We start from the raw sequence: 23,112 nt of genomic DNA, 5'->3' as shown, positions 1-23,112 counted from the left end.
TCACCAGTTGATTTAAGCTTGCAAGAGAGGAAACTGGAGCACCCAGAGCAAATGGGAAAACTTGCAAACTCCACACAAAAAGGCCCTAAGCTTGAAGGAGGCAGGGAAATTTTATTTTAAAAACCTACTTTAAAGGTACTCTAATAAGCTGCTTTCACACATGACAACCAAAGAATGTCCAGAGAGTGAGAGGAGAACATTCTTCTGGACATCCTTCACACTGCTGATATGTGCACTTCACAGCAGGGAATTCTATGGTGGAGATTGTGTGTAAAAACTGCAAGCACTCCAGAGTGGCACCTGTATAAGGCCATGGAGTATAAACATAAAAGATGAATGTGATACCCTGTTGTCCACAAGTGAAGCGAATTAAATGTCATGAAATGCAGTCATAATTGACGACTTCTGCCTCCAAAACATCTTCCTGTTTAAAGAAATGCCAACTTCTCTCATGAAATACAAGCCACCTAATAACTAGATTCACATACTCTGATCAGTTTATCAGTGCTTTATTTGATATTAGGCCTCAAAGACATGTTCTTTTTTTGTTTCAACTACCACATTTCATCTGTACGCTCATGTCCAAATAATTTAATTTCTAGTTTGTGCAAGGAAAGCTTGTGGTGAGCTTGACAGCAGAGTAAAAAAAACAACAAAAAAACCCACAGCATTTAATGGTGCTATAGTAATGTATGTAAAAATGTTCCTCTAAGCACTGTATAAAACCTTTAAAGAAACATCACTTTTCACTGTGTTGCCGCCTGGGATAATGAGCCTTCTCTCTACCTATAATTTCAAAGTTCCTGTGGACACACAGTGAAGAGTAGAGCCAGACCAGAGCCATAAATCCAAGTGTAAAGCCAAGGACAAACACATGCGAATTCAAGATCACAGTGTAAATCTTTGAAGACACAATATTAGTTTCCCTGAAAACATGGTTCCATGAAAAAAGTAGAAATTAGAGAAGTGCCTTAAACCTGAATAGTATCTTATGGCCAGCAGTAACTCTTGTGGTAGCCAAAATAAATAAATTAAATAACTCGGTAAGTTAGTGATTTTGATGGATACATTTCACTTAAACAGCTTGATGTTCAGTTTGTCAACTATTTTTAGAAAATAGAAGAGGAGAGAGGATATGCTTTTTTCTTTTTATTGACAAACATTTATAGAAATGTCTGATTTCAAAACACCAAGTTTGTGATGGCCCAGTGTGTTAAACTGGCTTTAAATCAGCTTTCCAGAAGATCTCTACATCAGTTTTTTACACTGGAATGATGTCAAATAAAAGAAAATGATGAATGTGTTGAGTCTCAACTGCGTTATGCTTCAGTATTTTTAAAGTTGTTATCTGATGCCTGATATTCTTTATATCTGTTCCACCCTCAGTCACGGGAAAACGTTTCTGTTTTTTTTTTTGCGTTTTAGTGCTTTGCTAGTAAATAATAGCCCTCCTCGGCCACCGTACGGTGTCGTGGCGTTTCCTTATACGTAAAGACTTGCTACCTTTGCCCGGTATTTGCTAACTGTGATTTTCTGCTCGTTTAGTCTCTATTGTTATAACTCACTTTTCATATATTGGACAGTTTTAGCTTCCGCGGGTCAAAATGAGGCGCGCCGGATTGGGTAAGAAACGGCTTAAGTCTGTGATATAGGAGCTCACATTTAGCTTACTTGCTAGCTAGCTAACGTTGTTGCCATCTGGAAAGAAATATTCAATGTTGTGGACGCCAGGCTCAAATTAATTCAACTCCGCTACCTTTTATCACACATAACTGGAGTAGAAAGCTGGGAGAAGACTTCAGTAACGGTGTATTGTGTTTTCAAACAGGTGAAGGAGGGCCTGGACAATATGTAGCAAGTGGATACAGTGTGTACGAAGAAGAAAATGAGCACCTACAGGAAGGACTGAGAGCCAAAGTCAGCGCTTTGAAAAGTGTAAGTAACTTCTGACGACCGTAGTTACACTGTGATGAAAAAAGGATGTGCTTTAGAGTTATGGCTTTGTCTTTGTTTTAAGTTTGTATGTAAATGTGGCTTAAAGGTTTCTGACACATTTCTGATTTGGATGCATGAGATGGTCTGAAATAAGTGTGTTAATATTATTGTGGGTTGGCAATTATTTACTGGTACTTTTGATTTACAGCTGTCCATTGACATTGGGACAGAAGTCAAATATCAGAATAAAATGCTGGATGAAATGGTGAGTTGATTTTTTTCCCCTTTATCGCTGATCCAGCAACAAAACGAGGCAAAAGTATTAAGACTTTTCCAACCACTTGTGGTCTTACAACATAAGCTGTACTTAGTTTTCAAGTAAGACAACTCCTGCTGTTTCTGACTCTAGATACTCAAATCTATTAAGGTAGTGTAACAGAAGAAGCTGTAATATTTTGCTCAGAAATGTGAGAGGTGATGTGTTACGGAATAGAGGAAACCAAATAGTACTGCAGCAAACTTCAGAAACCTCCCCAGATTTGCTGTGGTCTGCCTAGTTGAACTCTCTAACCCTTCTTTCCCGCCGCAGGACACAGATTTTGACTCGACAGGCGGACTGCTGGGACGCACCATCGGCAGAGTCAAGCAGCTGTCCAGAGGCAGTCAGACCAAACTGCTGTGCTACATGCTGCTCTTTTGCTTTTTTGTCCTCTTTGTCCTGTACTGGTTCATCAAGTTGAGGTGAAAAGAGCTCCCTGTTGGACTTGGCCCTTGATTGCCACATCTTCATTCCCAGTCTGATACGTTTCTAAACTAATTCAGGACATTGATGATGATGTAAGGCAAGGATTTTTTTTATCATTTCTAAATGACTCAGCTTTATGTGCCCTGTTGTCTGAGCATTTCACACAATGACCCCAATCGGAGTTGTGAAAGAACTAAAGGACTGCTAATGATTGAAAAAGTGAAACTGGTTTAGGTTGAGTGGAAAAGGTCTGAGATGACAACTGACCAAGAACAGCATCCTGTATACTGTTTGTATGCCTGATGCAGACTATCTGCACAGTCTTCATATCTGGCTAATCTACCTTGAGTGAAAAGATAGAATGTAGGATTTACCTTGTTAATACGGTATAAAATACCAGTGTCAAGAACCCTACAGCAGCAGTATGAACGATCAAGTGCTGCGGAAGAGCTAACATTCAGCACGTTGTGTAAAAGTGATTTAACTTATGGAATAATAGCGTGAATGAAGAGTTTGTGTTCAGGAATGAATGGATTTATTACATCATCAGACATCCATGCATACAAAAGCCTTGTACTTCATTGTGTCAACTTTGTAAAAATGTTGTTAATGTAAATAAACAAATTTTATGCTCTGAATTGGTCAGTGTAACGATTTGGATGTGATAAATGTCTTTTACGTGGTTTTATGAATGAATCGGTGACCTATAAAGAGACTCAAGAACACAAACAGTTTTATTTACACTATTTGGATTTATTCTAAAAAAATACAGCAAGTCTTTAAAGCATGAGCTTTCAATCATCTATAGACAGAACAAAAGAAAAAGCTTAATTTGTGGGTAGTTGAACGGACTTCATGACTACTTTGCTAAACAGATCAAAGGGTTAAAATGTCAGAATTGCACTTCAGTGATTTATTATTATTTATTTTTTCCAGTCATTAGCACTTTATCAGGACGGCTGTGATATCGGCCTCTGGGGTGGCTGTTGATGACATCATTTCTTGGGCTGTGTGTCCATGTACTTGCAAATGATTCCCAGCATCACCTCATCAGCTCCTCCACCGATCGACAATAACCTGGAATCCCTGCAGAAACGACGAAAGTGTCAATACATGTTTTCATCCACGACGGTCTGAGCAATGAGCTGCGCCTGATTATCAATCAAACACTTTTTTCCTCACTACTTAAGAAATAATAGTTACATTTTTACATTGTTTTTTTTTGTTTTTTTAACCACATCATCGGATGTCTGCACGGAGAAAAGTGCCATGACATTATCAAACTTCATTTTGTGAGGTTGCGCTGTTACCATGGAAACTCCAAACCCCACACAGATGCTTAGTTGTCAGCCCCGTGACAATAGATGATGTGCCAGTGACTGGTGAAGCTATATTATGGTTTAGTGGTCAGATTAGATCTGTTTTTGTGATGAGTTCACTGGGGCAGAAAACAGAAAATCCGAGGGCGCACTCTTCATATTTAATTTACGAAAACACGGCACACATTATTTATTTACACACACAGACAACTTGCGGCTGTCTGGTCAAGGCCACAAAAGCTGGAGCCTGAATGAAAAACTGTTTTTTTTTTTATCAATTCTCGTCTTACCTGTAAAATCTGCTGACCAACACATCACTGGTGAAGCCCATCCCTCCCCAGAACTGGAGACAACTGTCGCTCAGCTCTCTAGCTAGGCGGCCCGCCTTTAATTTGGCCATGGATGCCAGCTTGGTGACATCATTGCCTTTAATGTATAGCGCTGCAGGAAAAAGAAGAAGAAAAAGAAATGAGCAGGGGAGAAAGTGAGAGGGAAGGAGACAATATATTAAAGATGTTCAGTTTCAATATCACTAAGATTCACCTTTTTCCCCCCTCAGTCAAAGCTTTCTCCTGTTTTGATAAATGTTTATTATTGTGGGCACTTTCTGATTATTATTTTTTAAATTTTATTTTAAACGCAGAAAGGTTTGACAAGGAAGAATTGCTCACTGCTAGTTTGGAAATCGTATTCTCAGAGAACAGAGTAAACTAGAGTCTTATCTTTGGTATTACGGGTCATAAGGACAGCTGCTTGAACTCACTGGGTATAATCTCACAACAATCCTGAACATTCCACACTAAGACAAAGTCTGACATGATTCGGTGTGGTGGCCAAAAACAACAATTTAGAACTGTGCATGAGACAAATATCAAGTACTATGCAACAGTTTTAGGGTGCAAACTCCAGGAGATCCAGGGGTACCAAGGCTTCTCTTCAAATGACACAAGCTTTACTGAAAATATTTAGGATTCGTCAACGTGGTCCTTCTGTTTTTATCAGCAACAAAGCGTCCTACTTTCATTATCATTTCAGATGTTTTCAGAAACAGAAATGAAAGAAATGGAAAACTCAAAGCAGGAATTCAGAAATTAAGTGCACTGCTATTATTCCTGAAACGTACAGCATTGTCTCTTCCTGTTACTTTACTTTACTTGCTGCAACTTTTGATCTGTTTCTTCATTCTTAAAACTGTTTCTTTTGTTTGTTTTTCCTCCCCCAAGCAGGAGTAAGGATAAATACAAGCAAAAATAAAGAGCTGAATAAATGTTTCATATTATTTGTTTGGAACACTAAGAAAAAAACCCTGACATTTTCAGGCCATTTCAATGATCAGGCATTCAAAGTGAGGATGCTTCCAGAAATAATGCCACAAGTCTACTGAGGATATAGGCAGAAACAGAGTCTGTTTCTTCATGCGATGACTCCAAAACATTAAGCAGAATTCACAATAAAGCTGCTCTCCTTCACAGATTTGGGTCAAAGAGAAATCATGACAAAAGATCAGCCCATTAAGAATAATGTGTCATCAACTCGCGGTCGCTTGAAGACAAAATCACCAGTCAGTAGCTGAAGGACGCCTGTGCAGCGTTTCCAGCTACACTTGAAGCTACACTATGAAAGTTAAAAGCAGCAGAATGTCATGAACATGTCCACACACAGCCCAAAGCATTGCAGCATCAGACACACTTTGCTTAATAACTGCATTCCTGCCCTCCTGTGCATGTCAACTGGGACAAGAATGGTGGTCCAATCAAAAAGCCTGGTGGGGCTGTAACCAAAGCTCCTCACTCCTCTGTCTCTGACATGCATGTGGAAACGGACACATCCATGAAGATGTCGTGCTGTGAACAATTTTGGGGTCATGGGCAGCAGGATAGAGAAGAGAGGAGACGAGAAAGCACTGAATGGAGTGAGGAGAAGTTGTAGAACTCCTTGTTTTTGTTGCTGAGGGTACTTCTGAGCCACTTCCTGGTGGCTCTTGCTCTAAGTTTGAAGTGGTCATCTCACTCCACAGAATGAACCAGAGACCGGACAGTCGGACAGGTCAGAATATGAGGCTACGTGTGCGTACAAATGTGTATTTCTTTCAAAAATAAACACTCGAAATGCTTATAACGGTAAATGCTTCATGTGTGTCATCTCAGTGTGTCGTTTTGCTCTGAACAAAACTCAGAAGGCATTATGTGCGGCGAACACCGTCATTCAGATGCTGCTTTTCCATCTCTGTCATGTGACTTCACCTGTGGCTTGGTAGAGGAGGGAGCGGAGCAGCTCGACCTCCGTCTGAAGCTCAGCCAGCCTGAAGTGAACCGTCTGGTGGTACAGGACAGGCTGCTTGAAGATCTTCCTCTGCCGCGTGTACTTGATAGTCTCCTGAATGATGGTGTCCATTGTGGTCACAACTGAAAGAGCAAAACAACATGAGAAGGAAATATGATTTGAAGTTCATCTCGACAGCCTCACTGAATGCATTGCAAAGTATCTACCTGAACTGCACAGACTTAGCTTTTGCTTGTGCAATTTGTCACTAAGCGGAACAGTGTGACAAGCAGCCATCTGATTCAATAAAAGCAGTTTATTTTAATTCTCTTCTAAACAGTTTCTCCCACCATCTTCCCCTGAAAAAATTGAGTCACGCTTCTAACTCAAACTCCAAAGTAAACAACTGTTTCAAAACCTTTCATGGTTGACTTGACCTTACCTCCCCCTTTTCGGAAGCGGCAACAGAGAGGTGGGATATTAAACCCGGGGAAAAAAAACTGTAAAACTCTGGAAATCACATTTCATTACTCCCAGAGAAACGGGGTGATTAACTTCTGTAAAAACAGTTCACTCACTATTGGCCACTGCCCAGAGCCTCTCTTCCTGGAACTGGAGCATCTGATAAGTAAAGCCCATGCCTTCCTGGCCGATGATGTTCTTGCAAGGCACATGGACGTCATCAAAAAACACTTCAGCTGTGTCCGATGACCACATACCCATTTTATCAATCTTCCGGGCGATGTGGACTCCTACGTAAGAAGGGACAGAAAACGTAATGAACGTTTTTATTAACGCAATAGCGCAATATTACAAAAACAACAGCTGCTATTTCGGAACATCCTGAAAATAGCAAATATCAGATTTGAGGATTGTCTTTTGAGCTATGAGATGCACAAATTATATGCATTTAATAGAACAGATAATATATAGAAAAACCTTAGAACCATTAAGTAACTGATTGTACCTGGCAGGTTCATGGGCAAACAGATGAGAGATTTGTTCCTGTGTGGCGGTCCGTCACTGGTGTTGGCGAGGAGACACATCCAGTCAGCCTGGGTGCCGTTGGTGGTCCACATCTTTCCTCCGTTTATCACCAATTCATCTCCTTTCCTCACCGCCTTGGTCATGATGCCTGGATCGCAGAGAAGAAGATTATTGCAAAGATGAAAGTGAGGACAGACGGTTAAATAAAACCTCTAAATAGACGATTGGGGCAAAAACAATACAGTTTTGGCTCTTAAATGAACACAGCAAGTCCAAGACTGCTTACTTTTGTCAAGGTTGAATTACTGAAGAAAAGAAAGAAATCTTCTGAATACACACAAAAAGTTTTTCACTTCCCAGTCAGGCCATGCACTTGCATTTGCACTTTGAGTCACTGTGCATCACTGACCCATCCGTCCATTCTGTAGGTCGTTGACCAAATGTAACAATGTTTTGGTCACAAGAGTCTGGGGAGTAGAACAAAACTGCATTTGTAAGTATTATGTCAGAGACCTCCTCTGTTTAAAGTGGTCTTTTTATCCCGTTTAACATCAGTGGCTGTTTTTCTCTCTTCTCTCAAACCTTCTATCCATTAGTTCTCTTGAGAAGAGCCTTGTTCTTGAGATGTAGGTGAAACCACTGAGTCTGGACCTGAAACGATGGTCATGCGCTGGTTGTTTAGTCACCCCGATATTAAGGTTTGTGCACTCGTCGCTGATGTGGGTCGCATATACAATGCTGGACAGTTTGCGTTTGGGTGTTTTAACCTTTGGGTGAACCAGTTTTTTAGGTTAGGCTTGAAGTGCACCAGGATGCTGTGTTTGGAGAAGCTCCTGCCACATATGGTATAACAATATTTTGGGGCCTCTACTTCATTTCCTCTCTGTTGGATGCGGTGTTGTGTTTTTCCAGATTTCTTTACGGACTTGACAAAAGCGCAGTGTAGCTGTCCAAAGGTTTGAATTGCTTTTATGATGTCTGTGGAGAGCAGGTACTAGTCTGAGTGTTGATTTATTGGCACACCTCAGTGTTGACCCATCCATCTTCCTCAATGTGCGCAGGATAGTCCACAAAGTACAGCTTGTTATGTTTTGAAATCCTCCCATGTGAAACTGATGCTGCTGTCCACATAATTGATTTGGCTTGGTGTGTCTTTTTTCTTTTTTTTTAAAAGAAATCAAAAAGAGAAGTCCAGTTGCACTTGGATTACATTAGGAGGAAAAGCAATACAGACAAAAATGTCATAACACTGGCCTCATATGGCGAGCAACATACTGTATAAGAGGGATTTAGTTACTGAATGGTTAGAAAGCTGAAGAAAAAATACATACTTGAGACATCTGAGCCAGCTCCAACTTCACTAACCCCGAGACAGGCCACCTTGTCTCCCATGATGGAAGGAAGGAGGAACTCTTTCTTAAGGTCATCTGAACCAAACCTGCACAAACACAGAAATGCATAAAAAATACTAACCATGGCAGCATTGTAAAGTCCTCCGAGGATTAGCTTCAGATCAAGAAAACATCCCAAATATTTTCCACATCTAATCTAAATATAACAGGAGGGGGGAGTCTCAAAGAAGTTGTGTCAAAGCCTTAAACTGTGTTGTGCAACTGCAGCAAGCTACAGCCACAGTTACAAGACTGCCATGTTTGAGGCAATCACAATTCCAGCGGGACACAGACGGGAGCTCCCATGGTACCGCTTCTCTTTTAGTAGCACTCTCTTCATACTTAAATCTTGTTGGAGGCGACTGTGGATCTCTTAATTAAGCTCCTGAGAGTCCAACTGCATATTTCACTGAATTCTGTCTTGTGTCACCAGCAGCTTCTAAGCAGGACATTTCACGACCAGCCAAGGCCCGACACAGATGAGACAAACTGTTACCAGACATATTAACCAATACATCCTCCATAGTGAGCAACTTGAAGCACTGGCTGTGCAACTTTACTGTTTCTTCTTAAATAAAAATGAGAATAACATTACTACTACAACAACAACTACTACTACTATAACTAATGATAATGATCATATAATAATATCCCACATTTAAAAGATTTTGCAAAAGCATATTTGAGTCCAGTGAAAGTAGGAGGGGACAGCCTGGTGTCACGGTTACTTACAGACACTGGATTGCAGTGTGCCGAGTCAGAACAAGTCCCACTACAGAAGTTTTTAATCCCCTAAAATTCATCTCTGAAAAGTGTATATTTTGAAGATTTTTGCCACATGGGTGAACGATGACTATCTTAATGTGGCCCCACCCACATCTCAGTCTCCTTTAGCAGTGCAAAAAACATCCTCCACTATGCTCATATTGTAAAGAAACATAGGATTTAACCACAGCAGAGCGACAGTCTGGAAGTGCTTTAATGACCCTAAGGTGACACGCAGTCTTAATGGGCTGCTTTCCAGTCACAATTTCTGACACATTTAGCTTTTTGACAAGCAAACATAGAAATATGTGAATTGTGAGCATCTTTATTGGGAATTCAGTTGTATTAATGTACACTTACGCTTTTACAAAAAGATTTAAAAATAGATGGAACTTTGAAACACATGCAAAGAGCCTTAGAATCGTGTATAGATGCAGGGTGATTCAGCCCCAAACTGCACTATTTGGGTGTGCATGTCCAGTTTCAAGAAGCTCAATCTGGTACGATTTCGGTTTGACTAACACGTTTACATAGATTTATGTAGACATGCAGACATGGCAGACAGCTAAACACTGGCTGCTTGAGATCTGATTGAGAAAACACTGAATGCCTCTGAAATCAAACAAAGGATGTCCAAAATTGTGCACACGCTCTATTACAAGTTACGAGAGGTGGTGTAAAAGCATAGCAACAACAAAGCAGCACAGCTGCTTCAGCCTGTCATTTTGATGAGAAGGTCCTGCGATTGATGGGGATTAGTTACATAAGCAAAATGTCTATTAAATGAATGTGACAGCACTGAGTCAGAGTGTTCAATGTTAAGGGTTTAACGCAGTACTGACAAGAAGGGAATCAGAATATTCAGCACAAGCTTCTCGGATTGTACCTGGCCAGCGCTGGAGTAGCCATGTCACTTTGTACGCCGATGGCCATGGGGATCCCTCCACATCGGATGTTGCCCAGCTCCTCTGACACAGCAACACTGTAGCTGAAGTCAAGCCCCAAGCCTCCATACTCTGCGCAGAACAAAAAGAACAGCTCAAATCTGGGAGGTTACTGAGTGGATTCCTGCCTTTTATCAATATCGTAGTTGTCTCTTGTTCGACCTTATCATTGAAAATCTGATGACTGAGTGGAACCGTACAGCCCAGCAACCGGCCCAAATTTGTTCAACTGTTAAAGAATTCATTGCTTAACATGACAATACAAAACCACATTCTGCTCAGATTAAATAGGCATGGCTCAGGGAGAAGAATGTATGGGCAATGTACAGGCCTGCCTACAATCCTGACGTGTCCCTAACAGATAACATGTTCTAAACCAAAAATGTAACACCTCATTCCATTAAGATATGACTGCCAGAAGAATCAGTCCTCATGTTTTGAGAAGGAATGCCAACAAAAGCCGAAGCTTATTCAAGAATGTGTTGCAAGCCTGAAATAAAGAAATGGAATTATATTTGGGCTTCACAATATTTGGAAAACTTGAAGATTGCATTTTGATCAACTGACAATAAAATTTGTGATGCATAAACAAATATTTTAGAATTTGATGTTGAGCTCAGATGTACCAACAAAGGCTGCGTTCCACCTCTGCATCTGTGCACGTCGGTCAGTTGTCAGTTATAGAGCTTTGTCGAAGTGGAATGCAGCCCTTATTAATACAGCTGCCACTACTTTAAGTCTGCTGTGAACCAGTTCTACGTCATTTTCTGCAGTCCAAGCAGTCTGTTGAAATGTTGATATTGCACGTGTTGATATCGTTGTCTGCTGTAAGTTTGCCATATTGTGCAGCCCTGGTGTATTTTAAAATGTCAAAAAGAAAAAGCAGATAACGCGAAAACGCCCAAACGTGAAATATCTTGGGTTCATACTGTAAGCTAATTCCATAAAAGTCATAGAAGAATCACTGCATTTCAGAAAAAAGGATCATTACTATTTTAATCTACTAGTTTTTCAATATTGTCAAAATTTTCTCTTTTTTTGGGTTGAAAGAGGAGGAAACTTTATCCGAATTAATATGCCCAAAACCTCATTAATCCCCTGTTTCACTTCAGTCTTTTCTGTCATCTTTAATAAAGAAAAAGTGGTTTGTGTGCACAAACACGCAAACTGTTCACCGGAATGTGTAGAGAATATTCTGAAATGATCTGGTGCCACTGGAGCAGCCAATCAAATTAATAACAGGATGTTATCCTTAATTACGCCATCTATAATTACGTGCAAAAAGCACTGCAGGGGAATCAGAAGCACATTGCAAATAAGGGTCACTGTAATCATGGTGTCATCGCATCTGTTCTACTTAGCATAAAATAAAATAAAAAACCTGGTTAGGAGCTTTCCTACATCCCATTTACAAAGAAAGCAAAGGACCTTGGAGCTCAGGTTTTTAATGGAGTTGAGAAGTGCTCACTTTGTCAATCATCCTCATAAAGGCCAGTCTCTTCAGCTTTCCTCCCATTATCAGTTGCAACGCCGATTGTGAAATTAATGGCCTGTTTTTTATAAGAACATACTTGCTTTGACACTTTGCCTTTCTCAAGCTGATTTGGCAAATGTAAATATAAATATGAATATAAAATGAAAAAAATGAATGAATTAAAAAAAACATAGAAACAAGCAGATGTTTGGGAGTAGAAAACGAGAATCACTACCTTGCGTTTGAGTGCCTCTGCCAGCGTGTGAAGACACAGGAGACATCCAAACTAATGCAGCTCACACTTCAAAGGACACTTCTAAAAGCTATTCGGTGCATTTTATGTTTTGTTAAAAAGCTGATTCTGACAGAAAATAAACCATAACAAGTAATATTATACTACAGATCAATGCTACAGCAAAAAGGCTAAAAATGATACACAGAAAACCACCACAATCACCAAAGTCTTAGAGTGGGTAGCCAAAGATAAGCATCATTAATTTAGTAATTGACCAAATGTGAGAAGTGGTCACAATCTAAATCAACCATCAACATTTAATCAGTTCATCCTTGAGTCTAAGTGGACATTTAAGAAACACAACCGGAAAACATCACTATCCCACAGCTGATCGAAACAGCTATTTGTTTTAGAAAAAGTCTTTATGATAATGAGTCAAAAGAAACAAGACGGGGCATTTCATGAATGCCCAGTGAAATGTTTTCCCATGACTAAATGCAGCGTGCCAGCGACTGAATGATGGATGCGAGAGCAGACTTAAAAATGAGAAATTATGAGTGAATTTATCACATGGAGGCATGCAACTCAGGCAAAGTGGTTTAATTTGACCTGGCAGAGGATTTATCGACTGGGGGAAAGCAGAGCCTGTCAAAGACAGAGAGAGAAACAACAAAATTGGGACGCAGAGAGAGGGCAATGAAGTGGGACAAGCGAACAAGGGAATGCCGGAGCCAAAAATAAGAGGAAACAGGTGCAGCTGTGCAGTGATAAGTCTCCGAGCACTGGAAACCCCTGTGGTGGTTAACGTGAACGAAGGGAAGCACAGACAGAGTTTTATCCCACTTTAAACAAAACAACAGGCTTTCTGGTTGAGCAAACAAGCAGAAGAAAAACAAACAGAATTCTGCCACGTATGTCAAACCTACAAACATATGTTTCCCCTGAGCAGCAGATGTTCCTCACCATAGGTCCTCATCGGGTGGAGCTCCATATGAAGCAGAAAGTGAAGGGTATGCAATCTGAGAATTTAAAGGTACAAGCAGACACCAGTGATGATGGGAGCAGCACACTCTAGTTTTTTTATCAAACCGCTGATGACAAAACACTTCTTTCAAGTGGATGTTAAAAAGAGGATGAATCACGGTCATAGGACCAAGAATACTAATTACAACCCGTTTCTGATGCATAAATGGATGCCTCCAACGGTATAAAACACTAGCTACTGTATGAAACTTTATTATTGCAGTAAAAGTTAATGAGAAAAGAAAGCCTGGGTACACAAATTATACTCAGAGCTTATTCATGCCAGGCTGTATCTGTCAAGCAGGGGACAGGACCACTTCCATGGTGTAATCTGCAGATACCTCCCTGTCAGAGCAGAGGGAAACGGGCAGGGAGCCAAGGGTCATCTCTGTCTTCTTCCTCAACGGGGCTGCCCTTGGAAGACTTCCTGTCCTCATGTTTTGAAAGGTAATCACGAGTGGGGAAAAATCTAAGTCCAGTTTTGTCTGTGAACTGCACAAGGAGGCACTTTGGATGGCTCCCAAAGTTGCAAACAGACCTGCTAAACTTGCTGCAGTTTCAAACATAGAGCAAGTATAAGCTCTGCCTTAGTGAATGGCAAGGGAGTGGTCTAAATCCTGCTCCAACTCCTGCTTTAGATTATATGTTAAAGAGGTTCCTTAAGAAGCTAAATGGCCTGATTATCCTTTGAAAGCAGCTATACTTAATGCTTGTTTTTTCCTTTAAGGAGAATCATGCAGGAAACAACATAATAGATAATAAAGTAAGATGGTGATCATCTCTGTATATAGATATATTCACATTATTATGCAGAATCTGTAGGGAAGAGTCAAGATTTTGCTTTGTAGTTTTTGTTTGTAGCTGGTTCATTACACCAGTAAAACAGGACAAAGAGGCAGAAAGTCAGTGTAGAAACGGGAAACTATGGGCTATTAATCATTTGCTTTTGACAATTATCAGCATTGAAACAATATCCAACACTTAAAACAACACATTTTGGACCACATGTGCGTTACACCAAAGGTCAAACAAACAGTCCACAAACTGATCAGTTAAAATAGTCCATTCAGGCGGAGGACGCACCATGAGCGCCGTAGTGCCACCAGCCATTTTAAGGAGGCACAAACAATCGGGGGACATTTGATTACAAGAGGAAACAGAAATAAGTAAGAATGCATTTTCAACTGAATGGTGGTTTGTAAAATAGCTGCTCTGTGTTGCGATGCGTTTCACTGAAGAGGTGTGAATCATCAATGAAGAGTACTGTTCTGGTAATTATAGAATTATTGTACAATGAGGTCATTTTCACTTATTCTCTATGTGGTTTGCACTTCTCTAGGATGAGGTCTCTGTTTTTTTTAACCAAGACGTAATTAAGATAATTATTGAAAAGGTTATACATCTATCGCTATGTTCCGTTCTTCGTTGACAAAGTTTAACTGCAAACGTTTGACTTCTTTCAAACTACTTTTTTTGGTCTTTTTTTTGTAGTGTGTTTGGCTAGTTCTTTCCTGACCAAGGACAGCCACATCTCTCTTTCCACCAGATGAATCATTTTGCCATTAAACAGACTCCTAAATCCCTATTCCCACTCCTGTAATCCAAGCCTCTAAATCAATTAAAGCAGTGTAGCACCCTTTAAATCCGTCTCATTAGTCAGCAGCACTGCAGCAAAAGCAAACATTCTCTTTTTTTTTGTTCCCCAAAGACTTATGAAACCACAGTAACTTTTGCTCCTCCTGTTGTCATTAAACTTAATTCTGTACAAATACTCAGCTAAAGCTGGACATGGAGTGCAATATTTGTGCTTGAGCTCTTAAGAATCCAAAGGTTGGAGCTCCAAAATGTTTCATAAGCTGCTTTCAGTTTGAAAAAGAATGAAGAACTTTATTATGTAGTGAAAGTAGAGAGCGTCAATTTAATGTGTCACAGCAGCACAGCTCTTTGTGACTGGCCGAGTAAGAAGGTCTTTTGTAGTTTGGTTACTTCCGATAGCAAGTAATCTACTCGCTGATCGTACAGTGCGTCTTCACCCAGTCTACCACTGGGCCGATCCTTCTTTCTAATCTTGTCAACTAATGCTTAGTGCCTGTGCACTCAGCACAATTTAATTCCCTTGCCCTCCCTCTTGTCTGACCAACAGACTTGTGGTGGAGTCTTCATCACAGCTCACGCTCCAACAGTGTTGCTCACATATTAGTTCCTCTCTGCATCACTTCGACAGATATACCGCAGCTTTTTACCGCATATACGGAACGGATAAGAGCTGTCAAATTAATTAAGAGAAATTAGTCTGTTACTGTGGGATTCAAGATAACAGTGAGGCATCACATCTGCTGCTAATTGCCAGTCATTTCTCATAAATCTCTTTACATATTCAGATTGTCTTACACATCACAACCACAATTATATGGTGGTTCTGCACTCTACTTATCCCATTCCTCCCCCTACCTAGGACCTAGATGGGTACACATGTGGGAAAGAGATACTCTGTATATTGTGGCAGACAGCTGTGACACCAGAGCCCATCATCACAGTGGGAGTATTTGTGAACCAGACCAACTATAACGAATGGCTGTCAAACAGAGAAAAAAAACACGTTGAACAAGAGGTCAGCTGCAAAAAAGCAGAGGCAAATATTTTTTGAAGTAGAAATGGTTAAAGCAGGGACGCATGAAGGATTAAGTTTACACTGGATATGCTGAGATCCACCCATCTTTACATTTAGGCACTTAAATCATAACAATAAATTCTAATTACGATTGATGATTTTTTTAATCTGAGGTTTTCAAATATTTTTAATTCAAGAAATATTTTCAAATTCTGAGATGTGTTACAGAATAATCAAGGGAGTTTTTGAAATTTTTGAAAATGCCACCTTACACAGTACCTCTCATGTATTGGATGCATTTTCTGCAGGTCAAACATCTCTGAACTTTTGAAAAAAGTTATCAATATTTTTCCCTTATCCGTGTAAGGCATCCAGGTTAACTAAAATGATGTAAAAAAAGAATTTAAGTTGTCTGTAATCCCGATGAAAGCTGTTTGTTTGCAATGGCAGAAAATGCAGTGAGATTGACACTGAGATTTTGGACATTATCATTTCTGAGCACATCTGTTAAGGTTAGTAGAAGCACTTATGAGACTCCAGCCCTCCTACCACTCTCTTTCAGATCCAAAGTCCTCAGGATTAATCACTTTCACTGAGTTTTAAAAACAAAATCTTAACTGTAAATTTTCTTCTCAGAGTTATTGGGGTTGACATCAATCCCAACACTGCATGACGTCTTCATTAACCCACCGTCGTCTATCTTCAGTCAGGCATGGCGAACAGAGGTGGCTCAGCCCTGCATCAGTGTGTGCTTACACACAAAAACAGGAGGACTGGAGACTAATGTGGAGATTTAGTTTAATTTGTCCTACTGTACTGGTATACATACATGGGAGTGGAAATTAGTTACTGATTGAGTTGATATTGCTGCCACAGTGCTGTGGACTGTGTGAGAAATCATTCACGATATTCTACTTTCTCTATGGGAGATCATCCTACATGTAAGTATATCTAAATGTACATCTACTGCACAGATGTTGTCTTTAAGTCACTTGAATGGTTCACATGTACTATTAATCACAATTTCTGACACTTTTAGCCATCTGACAAAATAAACTTGTGCTTTTCTGCTTTTACAGAAAAGCACAAGTTTAAAGATACAAAAAGATGGAACTCTGGAGGATGTGCAGAGCATCTAGGCCCATTTGAGTCTAGCTGAGTGTATACATGCAGAGTTTTGACCGATTTCAGTCAAACTAAAATGTTTACAGAGATTTTAAAAGTCCAGTTTTGGTTGGACTAATACAATAATGTGTCACATAAACATATAAACATACTTACTGTTGCAGAGTCATTATTGCAAAACTATTACATTGCCTCTAAAAGTGATTATGAAATTGTCTTACCAACTGGTTTGTTGACTCCTAGAAAGCCGGCATTTCCCAGGATCTTAAAGATTTTGTGGGCTGGAAATATCCCCTCTGCTTCCCACTGGTCCACGTGAGGGTTGATCTCCTGATCGATGAGCTACAGCACACAGAAAATAGCAGAGAGATGGGCTCATGCATGTGTGCATACTTCCAATTTAGGCTCTTCCACGAAGGCTTAACCAGGTTACATTGTGAACGCGAGGCGTAAATCTGCAAGTTTCCACACTGCTGCATTGACATGCTTGAATTCTTTTTTTTAAATTCTAAATGTGATTTTAACAACAAATGACAGCTGTGCTATTCTATCTGTAGTCTTAAGACTAAGACCCAAAGAACATACAATACAAGTGAAAAAGCATGTATAAGGATTTTTTAAATACTTTTCTATGCTTCCTGTTGTGTTGTGTACATCCATACTTATGTCTATGTCTATGTATCTATGTCGACGTCAAACAGATAGATTACAGGAAAGGAAGAAGAAGTCTACAATTATGATGAATGCAGTGGCAGCGTGGATGGCATGCACAGTATCACTGGAAATGCTATTTGGAGGCCGAACACTGAAATATTTACACTGATGATGTCCTTTTCTTGGTTCTTCAGCACGTTTGCTCTCAAGCATTCGAATGCAAATATCCAAATGACTTCTCACATAATTTGTTCATGACAGGACACCACAAACCTCTGAAGTAATATTTTAGATCAGCATGCAAAACTAAAGGTCGGAACTGAAAGCCGCACTCAGTGCAGTTACATGTGGGCAATCGGATCGGATTAATGGCTAAATTACAATAAAATTTAGCTATTCAGCTCATGTAACAAGCTTAATCCGACAAGAAATCGAATCGGATCGGGTTACTTGCGATCGAATTAAGACCCCGGGATCGAGCGTTCTGCGCATGCTCGAGATTTTTTCCCACGATCGTCACCCGGAAGTTGAAGGAGACGATATTACTGTTGTTGTCGCCGCCATCAGAAAGAAACAAACAACACGATGGAGAATGCGTCGTATGTGCCATAACCAATGCTCCTCACAAATGTAGAGGGACGTAGCTTCATCTTGCTCTCCGTTCGCCATCTTTAGGGAGCATAACCCAACTATAGCTATAATCGAGTTAAACTGATGAAACTCCCTGCGGCTCTGAAGCCAATCCATCTACTAAGCCACAAAGCCTGGGATACAGCTGCTGAAAATGAAGGATGACCAAACACATGCCTGACTTTAACACACACACACAAAAAAACAAGAAAGACGTAAACACAGCCATGGTCAAGGGAAGGCTGTCGTGGTACAGGAAGCAAATGGTGTTAACTGGCCAATGCCCAAGTTTAAAAGCAGCCTGACATTACATATCACCAAAGCTCAAGCTACTTTGTATCAGATCTTAAGTAGTAAGAGGATTTACATGAGAAGAATAAATGTGTTGCAGTCAAAATTGGACATGACATTCTTAAACAGTAATTGCAGCTTTCGTTTTGTCTCTCAAACCCAGATTCAAGCAGCAGTCTGCTCCATCAGCGCATGTCACCAGTGCCTGGTTTTGTGAGTCACGAACATGTCTGCAATGACAGTAAAGTGGCTGCAACTTGGTTTTGGAATAGACTTCAGTTAACCTTTGTGCCCTGACTCATTTTCGAGCACCTGGAAGTGGTTCACAGCTGGAGAAGCACTTAGAAATCTCCAGCCTGCTTAGGAGCTCCTCCCGTACAATTTTTCACAGAGAATACGCTTCAGATCTATACCTATGGTTACAGTTCAAGCTGTATTTAGTCAACAGTCTGTTTAGACAGTTCTATTTCACACAACAGGCATTGCCAACTTGAAGATTTAGTCCACAGGATTGTCATGCAAGCAAACTAAGCAACCAATAAATAGATGAAATAACAATTTATGTGCTGTGTGTACCTTTCTGGTGTGTTTCTCTCCAAAATGTCCTTCAATAAATGCGTCATTACTGTATGTGTTACTGACCTTGAAGCAGAAACATTTTTCATGCACCATGTTATCAGACACATTATTATTAGCTCATTGACTGCGTTTCTCTGCTGTGTGAAATGCTCAAATTGTATGCGAGCTATTAGAAGAAAGATAAAAAATTAGTATTCTGTGGAAACTGAAACAACCCGCTTCCATTTTATCATCCAGTAAATAGTTTAAATGAGCTGTGAACAGAAATTCGAAAAGTAAAAAAAACTAAACCTCATTTGAATCTCTTTGATGTTGCTTTGAGAAAATCTTTAAAAAAAACACTCCTGAAAAAGCATTCAGGTTTTCTCCAGGATTGCAAAAAAAAAAAAAAAGAAGTCACACAGTCACGTTCCTGCCAAAACACGCAAACCCAAGCCAGCGAATCACTGGCCGGGCCAAAGAAAATGTACTTCGTAAGAAACATCTGAGTACATGGCAGACAAAAACACGATCATCAACTTTTTTACTGTCTCATACAGAAAGCTCGCTATTTCAACAATACAGGTCACATGCCTGGGCCTAAATCAAAGCTTACTTACAGATCATCAAACACAATAACAAGCACTTATAAAGAATTCTAAAAAAAAAAAAAAAGCAGCCACTCCTCCCCTTTAACCTGCAATCCATGTTAAAGTTCAGATCCTGAGGGGGGAAAGGGAGGGCCGGCTAGTTGCTGGAAAGGGAAACAGGAGTAATTCCACATGTCCTCAAAAAGGTTATTTTATACCACTTGTGCTACATACCAATGGGATTTCACATAGCTGACCTGCCATGTGGTAAGACAAGGTTAAAAACATATCAAGTATTTCAAAATGTCCAGTCTGGAGAGTTGGTACCTTTTCCTGGACAAGGTGTTCTGGATACTACATTAAGACTGACCTTCACTGCTTAACACAAAACCTTTTATAATCATACATGTAACATAACAGCACCGGGAAATATGAGGTAACTCATAATATCAGACTCGGTATTAGAATCGGTGTAAAGTATTGTCACTTTTCAGTCAAGATGTTAATTTACAATAATACAGAGAGACAGAATAGCTGCAACCAACCAGTCTATTAGAGTCTAAATGAGAGAGTATCAATAACAAAAATCCAGTTTCTGAGGAGTAACAACAATGAAATGTGATTTTTTTTCTGAAATTAAATCAGAACATAAGAGTCAGTGATGAAGTAGGCGCGCCCAATTAGTCTAAAGCATGCACAAGAGGGAGGCTGAGTGAGAAATCTGACTGGTACCCTCTGATAAAGACTTAAAAATGGCTTTTCTGTGAAGATGAACTAAAATATTTTGGAAAGACGACAGCAAAGTGAAAAGTGGTCCTTTAGTGGGCAGCAATCACAACGTTCTCCAGCTGGAAACGACTGAGCGAACCATGTCAAAGCTGCATCCCAACTCAGAAACGTTCGAGGCAAGTTACGAACTCTACCGCAACTTTTATTGCCAAGGATTAGTAACCACATTCGGTCTCATAACCAAGAGTTTTGTATTTTGTTTCCCCACTTTGGAGCAGGACTAAAACGTCCCATCTTGAAGATATTTTACAGACACAGCAATCCCCACTGTCCAACTAGGGCACAAGATACCAAAGTCATGAAGTCATTAAAGAAGGCAAATAGGATAGCTCCAACAAGTGATGTGTGCCACACTGCCACAGAGTCTCATAGCTTCTCATGTGCTCCAAACAAGAGCAGTGTCTGAGTGATTCTATCCATTAACAGAACATGACGCGAGGATTTCTGGTAGCGAATGGTTTTGAATCAGATTACGCTGACGACTGTCTTCATTTATTACAAGTACGCTGCTACAAGTATGCTGCTGGTTCTTTGTCCAATCCTGGAACATATGTTGGCAAATGTAACCTTCCAGTGACCTGGCCACGTCTCTTCTATTTGTTTCTATCAAGAAACAGAAGATATTGAAACTAAATGAATCGTGGATTGTTACGAATAGCTTTCTTTAAAAGTAAGTCTTGTAAAAAAGAAGAAGCTGCAAACACCAGGGGCTGACGAATTGCTACATAATATTCATACTTTCTTTTATCATGACTAAATGATAACAACCAACTTGAAAGAAAAAAAAACTAAAAACAAACTAAAAACAAAAACAAATAAATATCAAATATCTTGGCTTTGAAAACAACAACCATGAGAAATCCTGGATATTTCTGTCTGCAACAGCTTCCTGGTGTAGCAGGAAATGCTGGGCTGAAACCATGACTAGTTGGTTCCAGTTTGCCAGTTTGTGTCTATTTAGAGGACTGTGAAAGCCAGCGAAATAAAAATTAGTAGCGGAAACATTTCCACTTCGAGAGTCCAGCCTTGAGTAGTAACTTGAGGGATTTCCCCGAACCAGATTTGTGTACCATCAATAAACACATACAATCCTTCAGTGAATTCTTTTAATAAACCATTCTGCCTCAAGTTCCCCTTCCTGCATTGACAACTTATTGTTCTGCATTTCCTTTTCCCATTTTCGTCCTTCCCAATATTCCCAGTGCTGGTTTATTTTCAACCCCCTGGCATTCTTTAAAAAAAAGTTTAATGATCCAGCAAACTTCCCTCCATTTACTTTGCTTGCTGAATTCTTTAGGCTCTTGTTACGTTCGCATCCTCTGTCTCCACTGTCCGTCTAGTAATACAAATGCACAATGAGTCACGCTGATTACTAATGCCTGTTCTTATTGTTTACCAGCATATCATATCAATTAGCAATAATATCAAAGCCACTGACTGGTACCGTGAGTAACACCGGGAAAAAGGTGCAACACGCCGAGCGGAAAGAGCCATAAAAGCAAGCTGGATAAAATGGAATATTGTTCTAAATGTGGCACAAAGCAAAAACTCAGCAAGTTAACCACATTGTTAATCACCAGAAATGTTTTAATGCAGCATACATATAATGCTGAGGAAATTAAACACTAATTGTGCAGTCTATCTCGCCCTCTCCTCTGGGCCGTTGAGACAGAACAATTAAAAACACACCCGGATAAGTAATCTTTGTCAAATCAATATTCTTTGTACACCAGAATACTTTATTTTTTTCATTGAGCCATTTCATGTGGCAAAATCTATTTTCAACAAAGTGAGCTTACATTTTAGTGTATGTATGGCAGCTGAGGCATATAGTCTTCTAAGAAGAGCTCATAAATGTGCCCTTGCTACAGTACCTCCCTAATTTGACCTCTGTTGATCATTTATAGCCTGAGAATAGACTCTCGTTATTACAGACCCAAGTCAGACACACACACACAAAAAAAATCAATCTTGACATATGCGAAGACACGGGCCGCACAATCCCAGACAGATGTTCAGCATGTTCAGCACAGCTGTCTGAGGCCCGGGACGTGAAAGTGGGTCATGAAAACACACAAGCACACCACGAACTGTGTTGGGCAGTGTAAATCTGTGCAGCCTCGCTGTACCTACCTTCTATCCATAGCTGCCATTAGCATGGCCATATACAAACACCACCTTCAAACTGCAGTCGTGTCGGTGACTTATTCAATCCAAGTGAAGGGCAGACACCAGATATTTGCACAGCCATAACAGGCTACCTCTTTGACCTGTTGACAGCTACGACATTGTTTTTTCGGGGTTGTACTGGAAAACACTGCTGCTTAAAGGCAAAAGAGAACCAAAACACTCAACTGTGACACACCAAACAGCATAGCCTTGCGTTTTTTGCCCTGGTTTATTCACTAAAAACTTCTCTGCGAGTGTTGGCCGTCCTGCATACCTTTCTGAGGGCCTCCTTCAGTGCAAAGTGCTCTTGTGTGTAGATGATATGGTCAGCCAGGGTCTCTGGGGTGCTGGTCGCTACAGATTTAGTTGACGCATTTTCAGACAGCGAGCGTACGCCGATAAATGAGGCGAATTTGTAGAAATTACGGCTGCTGACAAGCAGTTGTAAATTACGTGTTGCCTCTCGCAGCGCCATCTCTGTTGACAATTGTGTTTGCGCATGCGCAAAATGTGGCTCCTCGGGAAACGGAGTTCAAGGTTTGTTCTCTTGTTACTTGCTCGTGCTGGACTTCTCTCAGGTTCCATCAGTTGAAGAAATACCAAATAAACTGAAAA

The 23,112-nt window shown here is 40.2% G+C and overlaps 2 protein-coding genes across 2 annotated transcripts; one reads left to right on the top strand and one right to left on the bottom strand.

The window, feature by feature from the left end:
* The first annotated feature begins 1,439 nt into the window (after window positions 1-1,439).
* bet1 (Bet1 golgi vesicular membrane trafficking protein) lies at window positions 1,440-3,318 on the top strand. Its single transcript, XM_072370008.1, has 4 exons — window positions 1,440-1,623; window positions 1,829-1,935; window positions 2,144-2,200; window positions 2,525-3,318. Exons 1-4 carry the CDS (start codon window positions 1,605-1,607, stop codon window positions 2,678-2,680), a joined length of 339 nt encoding a protein of 112 aa, XP_072226109.1. The 5' UTR covers window positions 1,440-1,604; the 3' UTR covers window positions 2,681-3,318.
* On the bottom strand, window positions 2,903-22,989 carry LOC140274640 (probable acyl-CoA dehydrogenase 6). The gene is made up of 9 exons (XM_072370007.1): window positions 22,772-22,989; window positions 17,038-17,158; window positions 10,291-10,420; window positions 8,580-8,686; window positions 7,229-7,396; window positions 6,840-7,013; window positions 6,243-6,404; window positions 4,290-4,440; window positions 2,903-3,766 (listed from the first exon to the last, which is right to left on the bottom strand). The coding sequence occupies exons 1-9, from the start codon at window positions 22,970-22,972 to the stop codon at window positions 3,676-3,678; spliced, it is 1,305 nt and encodes a 434-aa protein (XP_072226108.1). The 5' UTR covers window positions 22,973-22,989; the 3' UTR covers window positions 2,903-3,675.
* Between the last annotated feature and the right edge of the window lie 123 nt (window positions 22,990-23,112).

The sequence above is a fragment of the Leuresthes tenuis genome, unplaced genomic scaffold (genome assembly GCF_036924035.1).
Source record: "Leuresthes tenuis unplaced genomic scaffold, fLeuTen1.0.hap1 SCAF_18, whole genome shotgun sequence".
Taxonomy (NCBI): Eukaryota; Metazoa; Chordata; class Actinopteri; order Atheriniformes; family Atherinopsidae; genus Leuresthes; species Leuresthes tenuis.
The sequence above is the reverse complement of the archived record's forward strand: the minus strand, read 5'-3'. Positions and strand labels throughout refer to the sequence as shown.

Coding starts and splice junctions, on each gene's coding strand:
- bet1 (XM_072370008.1), top strand. Junction 1,936..2,143: donor AAGTCAGCGCTTTGAAAAGT/GTAAGTAACTTC, acceptor TTTGATTTACAG/CTGTCCATTGACATTGGGAC. Junction 2,201..2,524: donor ATAAAATGCTGGATGAAATG/GTGAGTTGATTT, acceptor TTCCCGCCGCAG/GACACAGATTTTGACTCGAC.
- LOC140274640 (XM_072370007.1), bottom strand. CDS start 22,972: ATGGCGCTGCGAGAGGCAACACGTAATTTACAACTGCTTGTCAGCAGC. Junction 17,159..22,771: donor TGAAGGAGGCCCTCAGAAAG/GTATGCAGGACG, acceptor TGTGTGCTGTAG/CTCATCGATCAGGAGATCAA. Junction 7,014..7,228: donor TTTGCCCATGAACCTGCCAG/GTACAATCAGTT, acceptor CTTCTTACGTAG/GAGTCCACATCGCCCGGAAG.